General features: G+C 40.9%; 2 protein-coding genes across 6 annotated transcripts in view; one reads left to right on the top strand and one right to left on the bottom strand.

Moving 5' to 3' along the window:
* Positions 1 to 9,650, bottom strand: part of LOC112222565 (electron transfer flavoprotein subunit alpha, mitochondrial-like) — a 30,702-nt gene extending 21,052 nt beyond the window's left edge. Inside the window, exons 1-4 of the mRNA XM_042320196.1 lie at positions 9,617 to 9,650; positions 9,020 to 9,069; positions 8,469 to 8,537; positions 8,105 to 8,188 (exon numbers count right to left, since the gene is read on the bottom strand). Coding sequence (XP_042176130.1) covers positions 8,105 to 8,188; positions 8,469 to 8,537; positions 9,020 to 9,069; positions 9,617 to 9,650 — 237 coding nt within the window. The remainder of the gene's footprint in view (positions 1 to 8,104; positions 8,189 to 8,468; positions 8,538 to 9,019; positions 9,070 to 9,616) is intronic.
* A 3,999-nt stretch (positions 9,651 to 13,649) lies between these two features.
* Positions 13,650 to 18,771, top strand: LOC112222630 (insulin gene enhancer protein ISL-3-like). 5 transcript variants are annotated; one of them, XM_024385357.2, is made up of 6 exons: positions 13,650 to 13,812; positions 14,235 to 14,424; positions 14,883 to 15,145; positions 16,329 to 16,624; positions 17,278 to 17,445; positions 17,730 to 18,771. In XM_024385357.2, the coding sequence occupies exons 1-6, from the start codon at positions 13,755 to 13,757 to the stop codon at positions 17,844 to 17,846; spliced, it is 1,092 nt and encodes a 363-aa protein (XP_024241125.2). In that variant the 5' UTR covers positions 13,650 to 13,754; the 3' UTR covers positions 17,847 to 18,771. The 5 variants fall into 5 exon arrangements, with proteins under 5 accessions (XP_024241125.2, XP_024241127.2, XP_024241126.2 ...); XM_024385359.2 differs by having other exon boundaries at positions 16,329 to 16,612; XM_024385358.2 differs by having other exon boundaries at positions 16,332 to 16,624.
* The last annotated feature ends 246 nt before the right edge of the window (positions 18,772 to 19,017 follow it).

Here is a 19,017-nt window from a genome sequence, read left to right on the forward strand (position 1 = left end):
TATACCACCCCTACCTTGTCACAACACAACTGATTGGTTATCTTCTGTATACCTCCCCTACCTTGTCACAACACAACTGATTGGCTATCTTCTGTATACCACCCCTACCTTGTCACAACACAACTGATTGGTTATCTTCTGTATACCTCCCCTACCTTGTCACAACTGATTGGCTATCTTCTGTATACCTCCCCTACCTTGTCACAACACAACTGATTGGTTATCTTCTGTATACCACCCCTACCTTGTCACAACACAACTGATTGGCTATCTTCTGTATACCACCCTACCTTGTCACAACACAACTGATTGGTTGTCTTCTGTATACCACCCCTACCTTGTCACAACACAACTGATTGGTTGTCTTCTGTATACCACCCTACCTTGTCACAACACAACTGATTGGTTATCTTCTGTATACCACCCTACCTTGTCACAACACAACTGATTGGTTATCTTCTGTATACCACCCTACCTTGTCACAACACAACTGATTGGTTATCTTCTGTATACCACCCCTACCTTGTCACAACACAACTGATTGGTTATCTTCTGTATACCACCCCTACCTTGTCACAACACAACTGATTGGTTGTCTTCTGTATACCACCCCTACCTTGTCACAACACAACTGATTGGTTATCTTCTGTATACCACCCCTACCTTGTCACAACACAACTGATTGGCTATCTTCTGTATACCACCCCTACCTTGTCACAACACAACTGATTGGTTATCTTCTGCATAACACCCCTACCTTGTCACAACACAACTGATTGGCTATCTTCTGTATACCACCCCTATCTTGTCACAACATAACTGATTGGCTATCTTCTGTATACCTCCCCTACCTTGTCACAACACAACTGATTGGCTATCTTCTGTATACCTCCCCTACCTTGTCACAACACAACTGATTGGTTATCTTCTGTATACCACCCCTACCTTGTCACAACACAACTGATTGGCTATCTTCTGTATACCACCCCTACCTTGTCACAACACAACTGATTGGTTGTCTTCTGTATACCACCCTACCTTGTCACAACACAACTGATTGGTTGTCTTCTGTATACCACCCTACCTTGTCACAACACAACTGATTGGTTGTCTTCTGTATACCACCCTACCTTGTCACAACACAACTGATTGGTTGTCTTCTGTATACCACCCTACCTTGTCACAACACAACTGATTGGTTATCTTCTGTATACCACCCTACCTTGTCACAACACAACTGATTGGTTATCTTCTGTATACCACCCCTACCTTGTCACAACACAACTGATTGGTTATCTTCTGTATACCACCCCTACCTTGTCACAACACAACTGATTGGTTATCTTCTGTATACCACCCCTACCTTGTCACAACACAACTGATTGGTTGTCTTCTGTATACCACCCCTACCTTGTCACAACACAACTGATTGGTTATCTTCTGTATACCACCCCTACCTTGTCACAACACAACTGATTGGCTATCTTCTGTATACCACCCCTACCTTGTCACAACACAACTGATTGGTTATCTTCTGCATAACACCCCTACCTTGTCACAACACAACTGATTGGCTATCTTCTGTATACCACCCCTATCTTGTCACAACATAACTGATTGGCTATCTTCTGTATACCTCCCCTACCTTGTCACAACACAACTGATTGGCTATCTTCTGTATACCTCCCCTACCTTGTCACAACACAACTGATTGGCTATCTTCTGTATACCTCCCCTACCTTGTCACAACACAACTGATTGGTTATCTTCTGTATACCACCCCTACCTTGTCACAACACAACTGATTGGCTATCTTCTGTATACCACCCCTACCTTGTCACAACACAACTGATTGGTTATCTTCTGTATACCACCCCTACCTTGTCACAACACAACTGATTGGTTGTCTTCTGTATACCACCCTACCTTGTCACAACACAACTGATTGGTTGTCTTCTGTATACCACCCTACCTTGTCACAACACAACTGATTGGTTATCTTCTGTATACCACCCCTACCTTGTCACAACACAACTGATTGGTTATCTTCTGTATACCACCCCTACCTTGTCACAACACAACTGATTGGTTATCTTCTGTATACTACCCCTACCTTGTCACAACACAACTGATTGGTTATCTTCTGTATACTACCCCTACCTTGTCACAACACAACTGATTGGTTATCTTCTGTATACTACCCCTACCTTGTCACAACACAACTGATTGGTTATCTTCTGTATACTACCCCTACCTTGTCACAACACAACTGATTGGTTATCTTCTGTATACCACCCTACCTTGTCACAACAGATTGGCTAGCTTCTGTATACCTCCCCTACCTTGTCACAACTGATTGGTTATCTTCTGTATACCTCCCCTACCTTGTCACAACACAACTGATTGGTTATCTTCTGTATACCACCCTACCTTGTCACAACTGATTGGTTATCTTCTGTATACCTCACCTACCTTGTCACAACTGATTGGTTATCTTCTGTATACCTCCCCTACCTTGTCACAACACAACTGATTGGTTATCTTCTGTATACCACCCTACCTTGTCACAACTGATTGGTTATCTTCTGTATATCCCCCTACCTTGTCACAACACAACTGATTGGTTATCTTCTGTATACCTCCCCTACCTTGTCACAACACAACTGATTGGTTTTCTTCTGTATACCCCCCCTACCTTGTCACAACACAACTGATTGGTTATCTTCTGTATACCTCCCCTACCTTGTCACAACAGATTGGCTTAAATGCATTAAGAAGGAAAGACATTCCACAAATTAACTTTTAACAAGGCAAACCTGTTAATGGAAATGCATTCCAGGTGTCTACCTTATGAAGCTGGTTGAGAGAAAGCCCTTGTGCAAAGCTGCCATCAAGACAAAGGGCAGCTACTTTGAAGAATCTCAAATATAAAATAGATTTTGATTTGTTTAACACTTTTTTGATTATTACATATGTGTCATTTCATAGTTTTGTTGTCTTCACTATTATTCTACCATGTAGAAAATAGCAAAAATAAAGAAAATGAGTAGGTTAGTCCAAACTTTTGACTGGTACTGTATATATAATATTACTGTAAATAGTATATTACATTTGATTACATCAATTATATTTAAATTGACCTGATTTGTTTTGAATAATAATTGCAATACACAAGCAATGAATGGTTACTGGTTTAGGATGTTGCATATCATAGCCTTCTGTGATTGTACACAATGTAAACAGGAAACAACAATATTGGCAGAGTTGTCCATTTTGAGGGGCAGGGTGGACTCACAGCACTTAAGTCTCCTTCCTAATGGGTCTGGTAAATCATTTAGGATCTTAAATCAGCCATTAACTACATTACAGCCGCTTCAGACGGCCCTAATGTGGGTCTGATGACAGCTGGGATATCCCTGTCGCGAGCCAAATGACCCATTTATCCTTTTTAAGCCTATTCAATTTTAAATAATTAAATAATGTCACAATACAGAGTATTGTCACACATTGTGCTTTTGTTTGTATTGTTTTGGATAACAAGTGTGTGCTTGCCTGTATTAATTCCCTTTAACCTGATGTAGCAGGCATAAGAGAAGCGCCTGAGCGGAGTTCCCACATTCGGTTTTCAGCGGAAAAGGAAGCTAGGTTGAAAATAGCTGTATTCCTGAAAACTGGAATATGCAACTCGACTGAGGCTAATTCCCTTTGCTGTGAGGGGTCTGTCTTGTGGCTTGTTGGCTTTGCCAAAACATACACAGCTTCCGCAGAGTCTTTCCACACACACCCCCATCCACACACGTGCTAACTAACACACTGTACACACAATTGAATGTAGGAGACAGATAGGCCATCTTTGGAACATCAAGATCGAGAAAATACAGTGCATTCGGAAAGTATTCAGACCCCTTGACTTTTTCCACATTTTGTTATGTTAGACTTATTCTAAAATGGAATAAATAAATAAAATGTCCTCAATCTACACACAATACCACATAATGACAAAGCGAAAACAGGTTTTTAGAAATGTTTGCATATTTCTAAAAAATACAATTTCTTACTTAAGTATTCAGACCCTTTGCTATAAGACTCGAAATTGAGCTCAGGTGCATCATGTTTCCATTGATCATCCGTGAGATGTTTCTACAACTTGATTGGAGTCCACCTGTGGTACATTCAATTGATTGGACAATGTTTGGAAAGTCACACACCTATCTATATAAGGTCCCACAGTTGAAAGTGCATGTCAGAGAAAAAACCAAGCCATGAGGTTTAAGGAATTGTCCGTAGAGCTCCAAGACAGGATTGTGTCAAGTCACAGATCTGGGAAAGGATACCAAAACATTTCTGCAGCATTGAAGGTCCCCAAGAACACAATGCTTCCATCATTCTTAAATTGAAGAAGTTTGTAACCACCAAGACTCTTCCCAGAACTGGCCGCTCGGCCAAACTGAGCAATCGGGAGAGAAGAGGAGGTGAAGGGAGGTGAACAAGAACCTGATGGTCACTCTCACAGAGCTGCAGAGTTGCTCTGTGGAGATGGGAGAACTTTCCAGAAGGACAACCATATCTGCAGCACTCTAACAATCAGGCCTTTATGGTAGAGTGGCCAGACTGAAGCCACTCCTCAGTAAAAGGCACATGACAGCCTGCTTGGAGTTTTCCAAAAGACACCTAAAGACTCTAAGACCATGAAAAAGAAGATTCTCTGATCTGATGAAACCAAGATTGAACTATTTGGCCTGAATTCCAAGCGTCACGTCTGGAGGAAATCTAGCTGACCATCCCTACGGTGAAGCATGGTGGTGGCAGCATCATGCTGTGGGGATATTTTTCAGCAGCAGGGACTGGGAGACTAGTCAGGATCGAGGGAAACATGACCAGAGCAAAGTACAAAAGAGATCCTTGATGAAAACCTGCTCCAGAGAAGAATGGGAGAAACTCCGCAAATACAGGTGTGCCAAGCTTGTAGCGTCATACCAGAGAAGACTTGACGCTGCAATTGCTGCCAAAGGTGCTTCAACAAAGTACTGAGTAAATGTGATATTTCTAAAAAAAAATGTTTTATATATATATACTACCATTCAAAAGTTTGGGGTTACTTAGAAATTCTGTTTTTTGAAAGAAAAGCACATTTTTTGTCTATTAAAATGACATCCAATTGATCAGAAATACAGTGTAGAAATTGTTAATGTTGTAAATTACTATTGTAGCTGGAAACGGCAGATTTTTAATGGCATAGGCGTACAGAGGCCCATTATCAGCAACCATCACGCCATTGCAGCTTCATTAAATAGTACCCACTAAACACCAGTCTCAACGTCAATAGCAAAGAAGTGACTCCGGGATGCTGCCTTCGAGGCAGAGTTGCAAAGGAAACGCCATATATCAGACTGGCCAATAAAAATAAAAGATTAAGATGGGCAAAAGAACACAGACACTGGACAGAGGAACTCTGCCTAGAAGGCCAGCATCCAGGAGTCGCCTCTTCACTGTTGAAGTTGAGACTGGTGTTTTGCGGGTACTATTTAATGAAGCTGCCAGTTGATGACTTGTGAGGCGTCTGTTTCTCAAACTAGAGACTCTCATGTACGTGTCCTCATGCTCAGTTGTGCACCGGGGCCTCCCACTCCTCTTTCTATTTGGTTAGGGACAGTTTGGGCTGTTCTGTGAAGGGAGTAGTACACAGCGTTGTACCAGATCTTCAGTTTCTTGGCAATTTCTCGCATGGAATAAGCCTTCATTTCTCAGATCAAGAATAGACTGGCGAGTTTCAGAAGAAAGTTCTTTGTTTCTGGACATTTTGAGCCTGTAACCGAACCCACAAATGCTGATGCTCCAGATACTCAACTAGTCTTAAGAAGGCCAGTTTTATTGCTTCTTTAATAAGAACAACAGTTTTCAGCTGTGCTAACATAATTGCAAAAGGGTTTTCTAATGATCAATTAGCCTTTTAAAATGATAAACTTGGATTAGCTAACACAACGTGCCATAAGCGCGAACCACTGCTTTTAATCAGGGCAAGGTGACCGGAAACATGACCAAATACAAACAGTGTAACTATTCCCTCCGCAAGGCAATCAAACAAGCTAAGCGTCAGTATAGAGACAAAGTAGAGTCGCAACTCAATGGCTCAGACACAAGAGGTATGTGGCAGGGTCTACAGTCAATCACGGATTACAAAAAGAAAACCAGCCCCGTCGCGGACCAGGATGTCTTGCTCCCAGGCGGACTAAACAACTTCTTTGCTCGCTTTGAGGACAATACAGTGCCACTGACATGGCCCGCTACCAAAACCTGCGGATTCTCCTTCACTGCAGCCGACGTGAGTAAAACATTTAAACGTGTTAACCCTCACAGGGCTGCAGGCCCAGACGGCATCCCCAGCCGCATCCTCAGAGCATGCGCAGACCAGCTGGCTGGTGTGTTTTTGTGGTGTCAGGAAAATAACCTCACACTAAACATCAACAAAACAAAACAAAGGAGATGATCGTGGACTTCAGGAAACAGCAGAGGGAGCACCCCCCTATCCACATCGATGGGACAGTAGTGGAGAGGGTAGTAAGTTTTAAGTTCCTCTGCGTACACATCACGGACAAACTGAATTGGTCCACCCACACAGACAGCGTGGTGAAGAAGGCGCAGCAGTGCCTCTTCAACCTCAGGAGGCTGAAGAAATTCGGCTTGTCACCAAAAGCACTCACAAACTTCTACAGATGCACAATCGAGAGCATCCTGTTGGGCTGTATCACTGCCTGGTACGGCAACTGCTCCGCCCACAACCGTAAGGCTCTCCAGAGGGTAGTGAGGTCTGCACAACGCATCACCGGGGACAAACTACCTGCCCTCCAGGACACCTACACCGCCCGATTTCACAGGAAGGCCATAAAGATCATCAAGGACAACAACCACCCGAGCCACTGCCTGTTCACCCCGCTATCATCCAGAAGGCGAGGTCAGTACAGGTGTATCAAAGCAGGGACCGAGAGACTGAAAAACAGCTTCTATCTCAAGGCCATCAGACTGTTAAACAGCCACCACTAACATTGAGTGGCTGCTGCCAACATACTGACTCAACTCCAGCCACTTTAATAATGTAAAAATGTATGAAAAATGTATCACTAGCCACTTTAAACAATGCCACTTCATATAATGTTTACATACCCTACATTACTCTTGTCATATGTATATACTGTACCCGATACCATCTACTGCATCTTGCCTATGCCGTTCTGTACCATCACTCATTCATATATCTTTATGTACATATTCTTTATCCCTTTACACTTGTGTGTATAAGGTAGTTGTTGTGAAATTGTTAGGTTAGATTACTCGTTGGTTATTACTGCATTGTCGGAACTAGAAGCACAAGCATTTCGCTACACTCGCATTAACATCTGCTAACCATGTGTATGTGACAAATAAAATTTTATCTGGAGTGATGGTTGCTGACAATGGGCCTCTGTACACCTATGTAGATATTCCATTAAAGAATCTGCTGTTTCCAGCTACAAGTCATTTACAAAATTAACAATGTCTACACTGTATTTCTGATCAATTTGATGTTATTTTAATGGACAAAAAAAAGTGCTTTTCTTTCAAAAACATGGACATTTCTAGGTGACCCCAAACTTTTGAACGGTAGTGTATATACAGTTGCAAAAATGTCTAAACACCTGTTTTGATTTGTCATTTTGGGGTATTGTGTATAGTTTGATGGGGGGGGGGAAAAAACATTTAATCCATTTTAGAATAAGGCTGTAATGTAACAAAATGTGAAAAAAAGTTAAGGGATCTGCATACTTTCCGAATGCACTGGAGACTAATGAAGGTCAGCAAAAGTGCACATACAGTTCAATTAAAGTCATTCAACAAGACCAAACATAATTACATTTGTAATCCAAAATACCTCAATTAAAATATAATTTTACGGAACATTTAAAATGATAGTGTGATGCTGAAAAACTGAAACAATCATATACAATTTATTAAAGTTATGTTATTATTTTCTTGTCAGGTTGCTCACTAAGAAATATTGTATGTTGGTTTCTGCTGTGACACAGTGAAATAACAGAGACAATAAAAGGGTGTGTGTTGTATCACTTACAGGTGCTACAATCTTGCCAGTCTGGCCGACCTGCATGTCATTGGGGACGTAGCCAGCATCCACAGCAGCTCTGGAAGCCCCCCACTGCATTCACAACATACAGCAGGTTATTAATACACATGATCATACCACGCAGTTACACACAGACAACTGACCTCACACTCTTTCCACTGTCCCTCACACATGCACCCACTCACTCTCAAAGATTCTCTCTCTCCTTCTCTCTGATGTACACACACATGCACCCACTCACTCTCAAAGATTCTCTCTCTCCTTCTCTCTGATGTACACACACATGCACCCACTCACTCTCAAAGATTCTCTCTCTCCTTCTCTCTGATGTAACACACATGGTTATTTATACCTGCAGCACCCATTTTGTCAGCGAGGTCGTACAGTAGTTTGATGTTCTCACCGCTCTCCAGCCCTCGTCCTAATGGGACAAAGAAATCAAGTGCTTGGTCACAATGACCTAACAGAATGAGAGGTCAGGGAATGTGAATGACACATTGGCTGAAGCAGTCAGACAGTGTAAAGCTAAGCCCTTACCTCCGGACACCACCACTTTGGCACTAGTGAGCTCTGGTCATTCGCTCTTGGTCAGGCTCTGCTTAAGTCATTCTGACATCCCCGCAGGAGAGGGTGAGGCAACTGCAACAGAACGGACAGACATAACAAAAAATCTATCTCAAAACGCAGCTAATTTAAATGTGCAAAATATTCTTTACACTAGCATCTGAATATGCTGCTCGGGAGCCATAATCAGGTATTGAAAACATTACTGTTATGATGAGAGACAGAGAAAGGTTACTGAGTGGCGCTGCTGTCAACAGTGTAATGGAAGAGTACTGTACCCTGTTCAGTAGCAGCACTGCCTCCCTCCGCAGCAGCAGGTTCAAAGGAAGTTCCCCTCACTGTGAACACCTTGACTTTCTCATTGCACTTCACTGTGGCCCGGGCATTACCTGTAGTACAGACACCACGTAAAGTAACACCACATGCAATGTGTTTGCTTGGTTAAATTAAGATATATTCTCAGAGCAAAAACCCTCAATATAAGAAAAAGGTTTTTTAAAATTTGGGGATCTAATAAAGCTTTTGGGTTTTTACATGCGATGCAATTCAGGCAATTCTATAAAATACAATGACAAATGTTCACAGTAATAATTAAAAACATGAAAGAACAGACTTGCATTGTAATTATTTGCATTGTAAGAACTTGCATTGTATGAAGCTAGGGCGGTTCCTGGCATAGGCATTGTGTATTACTAATTGGACTGTCTGACAACACCAAAACATCCAAGTGTAAGACCTTTGTCTGGCAAAAATGCAGCAGCAAAATGGTTAAAAACCCCCACTGAATTTCCAACCAGGAAGAGTCAGGCTCTTGCCAAAGTTTAAGTGGATCATTTTAAATCAGACCCATCTATATTTTATGATTATAATGTGCCCAATCAAAATATGATCTGAGCTTATTCTTCTTCAGGGAGGCTTTTAGGCTTTCAGACTGACAGCTGGGATGACTAGGGTGGATCTCTGTAGTCATTAAGAGGTCAGAAACAACAACAACATGAACTATTATAGCCTCATCACTTTACTAATGAATATAGAACAATCATCTCCATTTAACCCCTGACCCCAGCCCATTAGCAGAGCACTACACCAATACTGAAATCTATCCAATCATTTATTCTGCTGTTTACGTATGCATTATAGGTAGTGCTAAGAACAGGCCTGCAGCGATAAGAAACTATGTTGTAATGCATAATAATTAGTGTACTTACAAAATATTTGGGGTCATTTTATACCTCAATGGAATAGTTGTTAATTATAAAAGATATTACAACAGGAATGTCACCAGCGTAAATGGTTCTAACGAAGGTGTCTTGAGATTTGACCTTGGTGATGTCAGAGAGTTACAACATCCAGCTTGGCTGACACTCTGGGAAGGAGATTCTGTTGAGCATAATAAGGTATTGAGAAGATATTCTTTAATTCAACCATATCACCCTGTGGATCTCTCAGGACACAGAGGTGATGGGGAGGTTGATTGTTTTAAAATGGGAATGTTTCTCAACATTTTAAGGACTTGGCAAAGTTTGGTACAATAAAGACCAAATTGAAACTATTACAAATAATGTGTCCCTACAGAAACAGTTTAAAGTAGATGATGTCAATAATGCTATAGTACCATGACGGATACAAACTGCCCTCTGTGAGTTGGATAAAACTAGCTTGGGCTACGGAGACTCAAATACAAAACTGTGTGAAGTTTAGCCCAAGGATGGACAATGGAATTCAAAGTCATCTTTAACAAATGATTGCTGATGATGTTTTTAGTAAAATTAATTAAATCAAATACCAGACAGTATTAGGATGCATCATCTACAACACATTCATCTACTCAGGGAAATTGAGACCAGACAACCCAGCCTCAGTCAATATGAGTTGGATTACAATACATAAGATATTGTTTAATGCATCCTAATTCAACAGAAATAGCATTAGATCAGCAAGTTGACAGTTCTATTGCAGAATGACAGATTACTGGGGTAGTAATTGAGGGGTAGTACTACACTTACTGGGTAAAATTGGAAGGAAAAAAAACTTTCAGAAGCATTAAAGCATAATGTTTAAAAATGATGATAAAGATGATAAAAGATGATAGATTTCATGCATGTCTGGATACATAATAAAATAAACTTCCCATGATAAGGAAGGATATGATCATTATATAGCTATTAATAATATGGGGGAAATGCAGACATGTGAACACTGTTGTGTTACAGTCAGTAACTCACCTTCCCAAAAGCAGAAGCTCCTGCACAGATGTGTGTGAAGTTGAACTGTTTCTGGGAAGCAAGAATCAAAGGAGTCAATTCCTCTGTATGGAGAAAAGAGGACCAGGGTTAAAGTACATATTTAGACCAAAAGAAAGTATCATGCCATTCCATCATTCCAAGAGTAAATATCAGGGCCTCCCGGGTGGCGTAGTGGTTAAGGGCGCTGTACTGCAGCGCCAGCTGTGCCATCAGAGACTCTGGGTTCGCAACCGGGAGGTCTGTGGGGCGACACACAATTGGCCTAGAGTCGTCCGGGTTAGGGAGGGCTTGGCCGGTATGGATGTCCTTGTCACATCGCGCACCAGCGACTCCTGTGGCGGGCCGGGCACGGTTTACGGTGTTTCCTCCCACACATTGGTGCGGCTGGCTTCCGGGTTGGATGCGCGCTCTGTTAAGTAGCAGTGCGGCTTGGTTAGGTTGTGTATCGGAGGGTGCATGAAATAAAGAGTTAACCATACCAGCCAGCTGTATATCATGAAAGAGCTACATTGTACTGCACAAGGGTGACATATGTACGAAATACCACAATAAAACATAACTTCCATTGATGTATGACTGAACAGCTGTTAGGGCAGGAGTAGCCAACCATCCTCCAGCAGAGCTGGGTGTATGCAGGTTTTTGCTCCAGCCTTCCTGAAACACACCTGATTCTACTCACCAGAATCATGATTAGCCTAGCTGAAATTAGGTGCATTAGTGTAGGGTTGGCCTGGTCTCTCTTGCAAAAGAGATGTTTAATCTCAATGAGACCAACCTGGTAAAATAAAGGTTTAATTAAAAAAGTTGCATGCACACCGGTAGCTCTCCAGATAAGAGGGGTTGCCACCTCTGTGGGGCATTGCAGTGACAGTCCTACCTTGGCACAGTTGGTTCCAGCCACCAGGCAGGTGACCTCTCCTCCCACCTTGCTGGCAGCAGTAATGATGTTCAGTGTGATGGCTTTGAGCTGGTTGTTGTTGTGCTCTGCTATTACCAGAGTACTCTGAAACCTTTGGACCAGACAGGGCTGCAGGAGAGAACACTACCAATCTCCATTATGAAACTGCTTTATAAAGAAGATGATTGTCAATAACTACTATTTTGGTCTTGAATGATAAACTAGACAGCGGGCTTAGAGCACATTATCAGACTGGCTCTAGCAAGTTAAGTGTAAACAGTAGTGTGTACAATGGTCAATATAAAACACACTGTGCACGACAGGGAAAAAAGGCTATATGAAATACGTTTGTCGAACAACAAAAGGAAGGCTATAGCCATGTCAGGTCAACTGTGTGTTTTGTCCTCCAAGATAACAAAATCACTTGCTAGTTTAGTTTAACCCAAGTCAAGTGACACACTGTACTGTAGCTAGTTATGTTCCCACAATCTGGATTAGTTTCATGCTCTACTCTGACACGATAACAGTTAATAGTTTCACTGTATGTAGCTAACAGTGCAGTTGCAAATTAGAGTGAAAGTATGTTGTCGACATGCCAGGTCCTCAACTGACCTCAGTAAGACTTCAGTCAGACTAGCCAACTAGACGTTGGTGACAATCTGAAACGGTAGAAGAAATTGCTGCATTTGTCAACACTGGAGTTTTACATACCAATTGTCCCAAACTTCTTCTGTTTATTGTTGTAAACATAACTGGCTAGCTTTCTAGCTAATCAGCTAAAATCTTGCTAGCTATTTGTCTTGATCTAAACAAAGTGACAGTTGAGAGGCATCAGTTAATTCTCCACTCTTGTATCTCGCGAGAACAATGTAGTCTGATCTCTCTTTCACTTGAAACAGTGAACTCAGAGAATAGCCCTATCTAATCATTTCATTATGAATTCAAAGGCCCTTTTAAAGTGCAAAAGACCAGGGATTTGAGAATGCATGTACTGTAGGCTATAAAATACATGATGTAAGCATTCCATTCCATCCATAGACATAAACTTTTATATTTAATTGGAAAAATACAGGCTGATGTAAAATACGGCAACCAAAAGGTCATAAATAAACCTGTGAATTATCTGGAATTATATAATGAGAGCCCTATACTCCAAAATTCCGAGACAATGAAAGGAACCTACCTACATTGTATAAATTTGATTTATGAAATAGAACAAATTCATTACAGAGACTTTGTGGATACATTTTACTAAAACTAAAAATCAGGTACCAGTCTAGAGTGGCTCACTGCGCTGCTCTCCTGTCCCGTCATGAAGCAGTAAAATTGTACTTCTAATGTTCCTCCAGTAGGTGTCCTTGTTGTTCTCGAGTAGATGGATGAACTGATTCACATGGTGTCAGGTGTCATGACGGGTTGTCTCTGTGCATTCTCCTCTGTCCCAGGAAAAACATGCAATTTACTGCTTACTCCTGCTAATTCCAATTCCAATGTAGGCCTAATAAAAGTGTACAGATTTAAAATAATTAACAGTAATTGTCAGGAAATAATGCATCAACCAAAAAAGCTCACCATAAACGTAGGCAAATATCCAAACCCCAAAATACCTTAGAATTACCTATTGCATTCCAACAAATAACCTACTGTTTCAAAATAAATAAACACTTTGAACTATCTAATTCTTTAAAATCTCTAGTGAGACTTGATATGACAGTGGGAATATGTTATGTGGGACGAATGGATGTCCAGTTTTACGCGTGACGTCAGAGAGTGTGTGGGACACTGCAGCGCCTCTTCCCGGGGCCGTCCCACAGTCCGAACTGAAGTTATCAGACAGCCAGGCACAGGCTACTCACCTCCCTCCTTCCTCCTCTTCTTCTCCTTCTTACTTCTTTTCTGCATCTTATCGCAATCCCGTCATCATTCCTGTATGGTGGATATTATTTTCAACTCTTCTTTCTTGGGTGATATGGGGGATCATTCCAAAAGTAAGTGCCATTTTTTTGCATGTATTTTTATCCGCTTTTCCCAGTGTTGTAGATTACCCTACAAATCGTAGCCTCTGAAATTAAAACATATTCTATTATCGCATTCAAATGCCATCGTATTTCATACATTTATTTGCATAAAACAAATATAATATATTCGTATTGGTATTGTTTTATTAACCATAATGCAGACTTTTTCTTGTTTATAGTTAATTTTATTTTACATTTATTTTAAAACGATTGTGCGTAATTTCAGAACAGGTTTTAGTCATTGGAATGTAATACAGTGAGAAACTGGGAATATTTCGCTCTGTATAAGACCATTTAAGACGAAGAAGTGACATGTAGGCCAAAAAGTGTGATTTAAGGTGTCATTAACTGTGTACATGGGAAAGAATGGTTACAATGTCTGTGCTCTGCAGAGAAGTCCGGATTCGCGATGTGTGTAGGCTGTGGAAGTCAGATACATGACCAGTACATTCTGAGAGTTTCCCCGGACCTGGAGTGGCATGCAGCCTGTCTGAAGTGTGCAGAGTGCAACCAGTACCTGGATGAGACATGCACTTGCTTCGTACGGGACGGAAAAACCTATTGCAAAAGAGATTATGTAAGGTAGGGATTGAAATTCTTTGGAAATAATCTGTTAGTGATTGAATGTAATTTTAACGTTGGTGTGAATGAGGAGGTAGCCTACAAACTAATATATTGTATATCCATATACATGCAAGACTTGTACCTAAATCACAGAGGCTTATTAGGCCTAAAAATACAAATATCCTTGTTTTGGAAGGTTTATAAAAAAAGTGTGCTCAGTCTGTGTAATTCAATGCTAAATGTATCTGTAGTTCATCGCTTTTCCACAATTAAAATAGTTCGTTCAAGTTAGCTTTTATACTTTGATCCTGGCTAAACAATGCACAGTAATATTTATCTTAGCCTTGTTTCTGACGTTCGAAGTAGACCTAGTAATGTAAAACTTGGAATAAAAACTGCAGTAACAACAAATCAAATGGCTGTTAGAAGTTGTTGTTTAATTCAATACATTTTTTTGTTTCATTTACTCCTTGCAGGTTATTTGGAATAAAATGTGCAAAATGTAACCTGGGATTCAGCAGCAGTGATTTGGTGATGCGAGCCCGGGACAACGTGTACCACATCGAGTGTTTCAGATGTTCCGTGTGTAGCAGGCAGCTCTTGCCGGGGGATGAGTTCTCTCTCCGGGACGAGGAGCTGCTGTGTCGGGCGGACCACAGTTTATTAATGGAGCGGAGCTCTGCCGGAAGCCCAATCAGCCCCGGACATATCCACTCCAACAGATCACTACACTTAGCAGGTCAGTTGCACATCCAAAACAACACCACCACTGACTTCTGTAATAATAATAAGAAGAAGAACAACAACAACAACAATAATAATAATATGGAGGCAATCATCTTAATCAGAATTATGATATTCATTGTTAGATTAATTATCATAATAATAGCCTGATAATAATAGTTCTCAATATATTTCCTATAATTATCGATAGGCCTAATTTTATGATCATAACGATCGGTAGACTCCAGAAAAAATCAGATGCAAGCTTTGAGTCATTAAAATGTCAATAACTAGGCTATATTAGGCAATAGGCAACCAATATCAGACTGACCTTTAAACTTTTCCATGGAAAATCACTGAGATATGATTTCATTTTTATACCAAGCTTTAAAATGGATAGATTTTGAACATAAGTGACGTTGGATTTTTTAAAGGATTTTGATATTTGATATTTGATATTTACATGACTATTTAATAGTGTTGACCCATAATACAATACAGTAGGCTATAATAACTTCAAAGATTATGCTAATCCCTACTCCTTGACGTTAGGCCTATCAGGATCATCTGGGTAACAATAAATACGACTTTACAGATAATCTCTTAATGTGAAAATTAAATAATTTTAGTAGATAGAAATTAACGAGTAGGCCTACACACAGTTGCTGTTGTAATAGTTAATTGACTATTCCTTTTAAATTTAACAAAAACTTAATGCATGACATAAACAAGGAGTGTGTCAAAGTGGCGGATGGGAATCTGTAGCCTATTGAACTATAATACAATAAAGCTTACATGCTTTTAGAATGACATTGTCATTGGAGCCTAGACATAATTGTTGCTCAATATGGGCGATGTATTTTTAGGGGGGAATACCAAGATCAAATGGAGTACGTGTGAATGGAGAGACTGTTATCGTTAAATATATATATATTTACGATAACAATCTCTCCATCCACACGTACTCTCTCTCTATATATATATATTATAACGCATGGCAAGAGTTGAATAAGTTACATTTTAGATTAATAAGAGTAATTAACGGTCTATATAACATATAGCAATAAACATACTCCAGGAAAAAAACGCATTTGCATAGACTATAATAATAATTAACAATAACAATAACAATAATAACAATATAATTCAAACTTTAGTTAATTTCCTTTTTTATTAAATATAATTCCGCCTCTCTTCAGCAGAGCCGGTGACAGTACGGGCACCACACCGAAACCACGTCCACAAGCAGTCAGAGAAGACAACACGAGTGCGAACCGTTTTGAACGAGAAGCAGCTCCACACGTTACGGACCTGCTACAACGCCAATCCGCGGCCAGATGCGCTAATGAAGGAACAACTGGTGGAAATGACCGGCCTCAGCCCAAGGGTTATTCGAGTTTGGTTCCAGAATAAAAGATGCAAAGACAAAAAGAGATCTATTCTCATGAAGCAACTTCAGCAGCAGCAACACAGTGATAAGACTGTAAGCATCTTCGTAAGTTAATCTCGGAAACATTTTTTATACTTCTATTAGCCTATTACTTTTTCTTTATGTTTGGTTCATCGTTGAATCCTTACATTTTTGCGATAGTTGAGGTATGTCAGCACAGGCTGGTCTCATAGACTAAACATAACATAGTAAACGAAAATCCGGGATATAAGAATTGCAATTAGTAACATATCATACGAATTGTAATTCGTAACATTTTATACGAAATGGATGATAGACATCCACAAATTAATACCATACCAAACGTGCATATCATACTAATATAAGTCTCCAAGATTATCGTTTACTATGTTACGTCTACCCTTGAGTCCAGGTTGGTCAGCAAATAAGTACTTGTGGCCAAATGGTCACCTCTTAAATGCAAATAATTCGTTTTTCTGGAATGATTTGACCAGTGCCACACTTGAATAACCCTTGGTCCGAGGCCGGTCATTTCCACTAGCTGTTCTTTCATTATTGTTTTTCTGTATTCAACCTGCCAATAAATAATTAATCAAGAATTCAATTGTGCATGACCTGTATTGGAAAGCAAAGACTACAGAACAAAATGCTGACATTCTGATCTGGGAATTTGATGGTTTTCTTCCTCTACCAAAGTGTAGATTTAATTTGGATTTCCTATTCTAATCTCGTATTAGAGTCTACAGGGGCTCACAGGTACGCCTCTGGTTGCCAGAAGCCCTATCAGGCACGACAACACGGTGCAGGGTAACTCGGTGGAGGTGCAGACCTACCAGCCTCCCTGGAAGGCCCTCAGCGAGTTCGCCCTGCAGAGTGATCTGGACCAGCCGGCCTTTCAACAACTGGTAAGAGAGAGGAGACACATGTGGGTACGCGTAATTACGCACGAACACACATTCAAACTCTCTCTCACACACACACACAAACGCACGCACGCGCGTAAACACACACACACATACATTTAGATGACAAAATGTTCTTAGTTTTTTCTTCACTTTAATGTCATCCATTTAAATGTTATAAGTAATAACGTTAAATGGCAAATTTCAACGTCAGAAGTGGCAACATTTGTAGCCTAAACAGAGCCAGGACAGATTTATTTTGACATCACTGTCTTTGCACATTACAGGTGTCTTTCTCGGAATCGGGTTCATTGGGAAACTCCTCCGGCAGTGACGTGACTTCTCTGTCATCGCACTTACCCGACACCCCGAACAGCATGGTACCCAGTCCCGTGGAGACGTGAGACCGGGCCACCAGCCTCGGTTCCAGGCCTAGCATGTTCCCGCCCCGGTCCCCGGTCCCCGGTCCCCTGCATGTGACCAGCTCATCACAGCGTCCTAAAGACAGAGGAGTCGTTTCGGACATGGAGAGGAAAGTGACATATTCTCAATGTTGAACAATTACCTAACGGCACTATAAAGCAACGCGTACGAAAGCCCTTCTTCTTAAGACAGTTCAGCATTTTTGAGGATATCAGTGACAAAACAAAAACGAACTTCGTTGCATGAACCGAAAGAAGATAGAAGATTCTCGTGATGGATTTACAAAACAGCCTCCCTCCATATTACATTGGAGCCATTTGATGTCGAACCAGATGGACATTCTGCAATTCATTGTGAACATGTCGTGTCTTGGTTTCTTTATGTGATTTTTGATACATTTATTTCGTTATCAAGCCCATAGACTCGTGTGTTTGTCTTAAAAAGGAGCATGATTTCCGAAGATTATATAAAACAGATTCTTGTTGTTAAATATTTTATCTTAATAGGAAGAGGGCAGGTTGTTTGAGCCTCTCTAACAAAAGTAAGTTATTGTTATTTATTGTCAGGACAACGATTCATAAAGGAATTAATAACTGATCAAAAATAAAACTGTTAAATCTTTATAATGTCTAAGGTACACAGTCTTTGCATAAACTCTTGTAGAATTTCCCAAGATAGGCTTTACACCCCCGTTCCCTCACTAGGCTTACACCCCCGTTCCCTCACTAGGCTTACGCACCCGTTCCCTCACTAGGCTTACACCCCCATTCCCTCACTAGGCTTACACCCCCATTCCCTCACTAGGCTTACACCCCATTCCCTCACTAGGCTTACACCCCGTTCCCTCACTAGGCTTACACACCCGTTCCCTCACTAGGCTTACACACCCGTTCCCTCACTAGGCTTACACCCCCCCGTTCCCTCACTAGGCTTACACCCCCGTTCCCTCACTAGGCTTACACCCCGTTCCCTCACTAGGCTTACCCCCCGTTCCCTCACTCAGCCTGTGGCATGCAGTTCATCAAGTGGACCAGTGGTTATTTGAGCTATAAACATCAAAACCTTCAACCAAAGGTATACCCAAAACGAGTATGCTTCACGCAAACCTTATAGGCCCCCAGTTCCCCGAGCTTCTAAACCACATAGGTGTAG

Source organism: Oncorhynchus tshawytscha, linkage group LG04, assembly GCF_018296145.1.
Source record: "Oncorhynchus tshawytscha isolate Ot180627B linkage group LG04, Otsh_v2.0, whole genome shotgun sequence".
Lineage (NCBI taxonomy): Eukaryota > Metazoa > Chordata > Actinopteri > Salmoniformes > Salmonidae > Oncorhynchus > Oncorhynchus tshawytscha.

Bases quoted from the DNA above. Each gene is read 5' to 3' on its own strand.
- LOC112222630 (XM_024385357.2), top strand. From the start codon at position 13,755: ATGGTGGATATTATTTTCAACTCTTCTTTCTTGGGTGATATGGGGGAT. The intron at 16,625-17,277 runs GTAAGTTAATCT...ATCTCGTATTAG, and splicing joins ATAAGACTGTAAGCATCTTC to AGTCTACAGGGGCTCACAGG. The intron at 17,446-17,729 runs GTAAGAGAGAGG...TGCACATTACAG, and splicing joins AGCCGGCCTTTCAACAACTG to GTGTCTTTCTCGGAATCGGG.